General features: G+C 35.0%; 1 protein-coding gene across 1 annotated transcript; it reads right to left on the bottom strand.

Annotated features, from left to right (window-relative positions):
- Positions 1–4,503, bottom strand: LOC107409122 (serine/threonine-protein kinase ATG1t). The gene is made up of 8 exons (XM_060819009.1): positions 4,108–4,503; positions 2,368–2,506; positions 2,228–2,286; positions 1,273–1,337; positions 1,022–1,115; positions 865–945; positions 637–748; positions 1–510 (listed from the first exon to the last, which is right to left on the bottom strand). Exons 1-8 carry the CDS (start codon positions 4,363–4,365, stop codon positions 461–463), a joined length of 858 nt encoding a protein of 285 aa, XP_060674992.1. The 5' UTR covers positions 4,366–4,503; the 3' UTR covers positions 1–460.
- Between the last annotated feature and the right edge of the window lie 304 nt (positions 4,504–4,807).

Here is a 4,807-nt window from a genome sequence, read left to right on the forward strand (position 1 = left end):
TTCAATTTATCAACTACAGAAAAGTTGACCGATAGTATTTATGTTACCATTTTCATAAGAAATGCTTCAGAATTTACATACTACAAATAAACATGATAAGAAAATATTATTGTAGGGAATACTTTGTTTTCTTAAGATGCCATGCTGAAGATGAAATTAATATCACCATATCTACAATTGCATGAAACTAAGATTACAGTCGAATTTCGTTAGTTAGGACTCTTTCTCAATTCAACAGAACTCCAGGACAATCTGCTAGATCCTGTCACCAAATGACATAAAACTATGTCGTCACTTCCATTAGATAAACATGAAGCAAAGGCAGTGGAAAATGGCACTTCTTTCATTTTTCACTTAAAACTTTTTTGTTAATATCCATGTCAGCTAATCTCGAAAAGAGTCTTAAATGGAGACTATATGCCGCATATGAATTTGCATGGCTTTTAAATCCCCATTGTTGTCATCTCAAGAATTTGTGCCTTGAAAATTCATGGAAAGACAGGCGTTGCCCTGAAACAATGCATAATCTGTAAGGGACAAATGTAGATATGGTTCGAAGTAAATTAATGAATTGTTTTCTTTGCAAGCGTTGCTTCAGCAAGAATACATGTAAATTGATAAGACAATATACTAAACCTGGATTTCGAGATAGCAGTTTTGTACAAATGTCAAGACAATCCGGGTTCAATCCAGGAAGGATAAGTTGAGAAAATGGAAGACATGTGCTTGACTTTATCTTCTTTAGCACCTGATAAAATAAAAAAATAAAAAAGAAAAATGAAAATTAGAAAGAGAGCAGGTAATATTACTAGTAATTTGAACTTATTTGTAGGTCCCTCTTAGGATTAAGGAGGAAGTTACTACCTGAACATTACTCCTACCACAAAATGGTGGGTAGCCATTAAGGAGCTCAAAAAGAATTGCACCAACACTCCACATGTCAACCTATATTGAAAAACTCTAGATTTCAATCTGAATGATAAACAGACAATCACACAAATATTTAGCATAAAGTTCTTACCTTTTCATCATATCTTTGGAATTGAAGAACCTCTGGAGCCATGTATAGTGGGGATCCACAGACTGTCTCTGCAAAATCATCTGGAAGTACAATTCTGTTGCAATATGGAAAAAACAAAATCAAAAGAATTTTTTTTATTTTGAAAATGCAATGCTAAGAATTAAGTGCTTGAAATATGACATCTATATGGGTTTTAAAAAATATACAGTAAACAGTTAAGACTTCCAAGCTAGTTATCTTCTAGGATTTACCCTGAGAGGCCAAAATCAGCTATTTTTAGCAACAAATCATCCTCAGAACCTGATAACAGAATATTCTGCTCAAATAATAAAACACCAATGTTAGCCAATTTGAAGGCTTACATATTACATTTAGAACATGTAAGCAATAAAATCTGGCTTCTGCAGCTACACAGTAAAAGCACCATATCCATAAACAAATTGCTTATACTTTTTGGTTTAATATATTATTGTAAGGTCAGAACAAACATGAAGCATCAAGCTAGCTAAAATGTAATTTCTCCAAGTTACCTGATAGTACGGATGTTAGAATTTGTAGACTTCCAAGAACAGAAGATTATAAGTTAGTTAACCAGGATTTGTTTATCTTAAGTTTTTGGTCTCAATATTCTGATCGATTAGTACAATAGTCATGATGAGTGGCAAAGTCAATTATATGGCAAGAATATGACTTGCAATTAAGGTAGTTAATAGATTCACAGTGGAAATTGACTTAATATTCAATAAAGATTTATTACCATACAAAAAGAATTACCCAATTAAAATTCAAATTATATTCTTAACACTTTGCTATAACTTAAGCAAATTGATGTTTCGTATGGGTTAATAGCAACATATATCTATATCTGGCTAAAATTTGTTTAAAATCATCTTGGTTGTGATTACAAGTTTATAAATGAACAATAACAGCAATTCTGGTCTGTTTGTAAAGGGAAAATGAAAGTTGGAGGCTGCAGAAGTTAAGATTTCCAGTAATTTCCAGTTAAGTTTCCCTATGCATAGTGAAAATTGAAATTAGAGATGTACCAGCCAGCAGGAATTCATCAATGGCATACTTATTCAGTGATAATTGGTAAACAACACATTCACATTCAGCTCAATAAGCAGGTGGTCTGAACTCTGAACTCCGTAGTTTAAAACCAAGGTGCAGAGTAAGAACAATATTAGTGTCAGTCTGTACATTTACCTCTGGTTTTAAGTCTCTGTGAATGATGTGGTGAGAGTGAAGTAATTCTAAAGCAGCCCCTGCATTGATTACCGAAGTTTAATTAAAAAAAAAGGGTATCAGAAACAGATATATGAAGCACAATGCAAGTACAGAGCTACCAAGCTGCTGCATAAATCTTCTAACGATTTGTTCTTGAACTCTCCCGTGCTGATTGATATAAGAAGCTAGGTTCCCACCAGCACAAAATTCCAGGACCAGGAAGACGCAACTTTTTCCCGGAGGATGGGGACTATTGGCCTTCATTTTTCATGAAACCAAATTGTAAAACATAGTCAACTTCACCGAATTAGAGAATAACTTAGTTTTAAGTTCTAATACAATAAGAATTGTAGGTTTCTTCCATTTGCATTCAATTCACTTCTAGCTGGGAGGAATGTTTCTCAAACTATACATCCAGCATTTCCCTCTGCCAACATCCATATGCCGGCGGTTTATGGAGGGGTAATAAATGAAATTTGAAAGAGGATTTTACATAGACAGAGTGAGGACTTGGTGAAGGCCCTTCTGGTTTTATTTAAGAAAATGGTGGAGAATATTACTAATGAATAGAAAAATCAAGAACTACAAAAAGAAAGTGTTACAAAGGATAGCGGCCGTGCATTGTGGAGGCAGGAATACAAACTAATTTGATGGATGAAGGGAATGTGTGACAAACATGCAATGCTTCACGGAATAGCTTAATCAGATAAAAGGAGAAATTTATAAATTCATCATCAACCATGTGACTTTGAGTCTCTGACTGTTTATTTATCTTACCAAATCCAACATTTTGGTTTTGGACACCAATAAATGCAGAGTTATTGGAAACACCTAATATGTGGACAACCTTTGAATATAGACAAATCTGGCACATGGAAATGTACCACACCCGATACTCACATCCTACTAGAACATAGATCATCAATAAGGTGCTTAAATCTCGAAACATAAAAAGTAGCACTTTCTGAGTTTCTACTGTCATATTATTCCTGTACTTTGATTTGGAGGTTCAGAACTTTGACGGGACAAGGGGCAATCAAACCCTACTTGAAATTTGGTTTCCTTGCTTCCCCTTTTACTATCCCCTTTTATCTCATACAAAACCAAAACATCTTAAGGAGTACTTCTACTAGAAGCACAATCCACAAACGCCAACAGGCATAGTACGAGTATTCTATCAGCATACAAATTCAACTAGCTAGCGAAAACAAATGGTTGTCACAAATTCTATTCCCATAGGCCATTGGGCTTCTGCTTTCTTTCGTTTTTGTTTTTTTTTTTTAAAGAAGAAAATAAAATAATATAGAACAACAAACTTAACTTTAAGCCTTTGTTAGCTATAATTACAAATAAATACTATCTACAAGTACAAACATGAACAAAAAATACAAACCAAAGATGAAAAAAATCTGAACCTCATATGGCAACCATATTTTGTGATCACATATAAAAACAAACCGGGCAGACGGGAAACGCAGAACTATTATTTCTTATCAAAATTTAAATAGGAATTTATAAACTCCCATTCAATACTAATTAATTTAGCCAATAACAACTTCAGGTGTCCAAACCTCATTTCAGTCTGATTTTGATGAATAATTATGAACAGGGAAATTGATATACAGGAGCTTAACCGTGAACACAATTCAGTTGTATGTGTTACCGAAAAGATATTGAAGGGCTTTCACAAAATTTTTCCAGGAAAAACCATATAAACAAATAAAAAAGCTTATAAATCTTGCTAAACCAACCAATATTAACTCAATACAGTCAAGAACCCTTAAATAATTTATCAAAATTAGGAAATGGGGTAGCCGAGAAAATTGAAGAAATTGTAGGGAAAAAAGATAAAGAAAAACCTGGAAGACATGGAAGAGACGAATTATGTTGGGGTGGTTAACAGAGGACAAGAAGGTAAGCTCGCAGTTCAAGCAGCTTCTGAGGTGCCTATTGAGCTTTGAAAGATAGACCTGCTTCAGAGCCACTTGTTGGCCAGTGAGACAGTGCTGGGCCTTCCAAACTACAGAGAAGGAGCCTTCTCCAAGCTTTGATTCTAGAATATAGTCTCCCACTCTAATGCCGTCGCAGTTGCAGAGAGTTGTTCCATCTTCTTCCATTTTCCCCTTCTTCCATCAAAAACGTCGCAGGTTACAACAGGATTGACTTACGCGTTCCATTTTATTTTTATTTTTATTTTTTTTGGGTATGCCCCAGGCTTCCCCTTCCCCCAAGACTCGAACCCAGCATTTACTGGTCGGACTGTGGTGTGCTAACCACTGAGCTCCCACACGGGTCGGCCCACTAAATTTTATGCGCTTGTGTTTTGACAACTATTCATGGGCTTGTTTTGTTACGTCAGTGAGTTAGTCATTTTATAATGCTAAATTAATTTTATAAATTATATCAGTGATGGTACATTTACATGTTTAAAGTCGAGGGGGTCGCTGTAGCAGAGCAAGCCACAACCCACACGGGATTCGACTCTTGGATATATCTGGTAATTCGTGTTTGTGTGTCGTATTTGTGTGTCGTATTCGTGTTAACTCGTTTAATAATCGT

This window comes from Ziziphus jujuba, chromosome 7 (genome assembly GCF_031755915.1).
Source record: "Ziziphus jujuba cultivar Dongzao chromosome 7, ASM3175591v1".
Lineage (NCBI taxonomy): Eukaryota > Viridiplantae > Streptophyta > Magnoliopsida > Rosales > Rhamnaceae > Ziziphus > Ziziphus jujuba.

Excerpts from the sequence above, each read along its gene's own strand:
- LOC107409122 (XM_060819009.1), bottom strand. The coding sequence starts at position 4,365 with ATGGAAGAAGATGGAACAACTCTCTGCAACTGCGACGGCATTAGAGTG. Across the intron at positions 2,507-4,107 it reads GTCTCTTCCATGTCTTCCAG|GCCAATAGTCCCCATCCTCC; the intron begins GTTTTTCTTTAT and ends TGAAAAATGAAG. Across the intron at positions 511-636 it reads ACTGCTATCTCGAAATCCAG|GGCAACGCCTGTCTTTCCAT; the intron begins GTTTAGTATATT and ends GCATTGTTTCAG.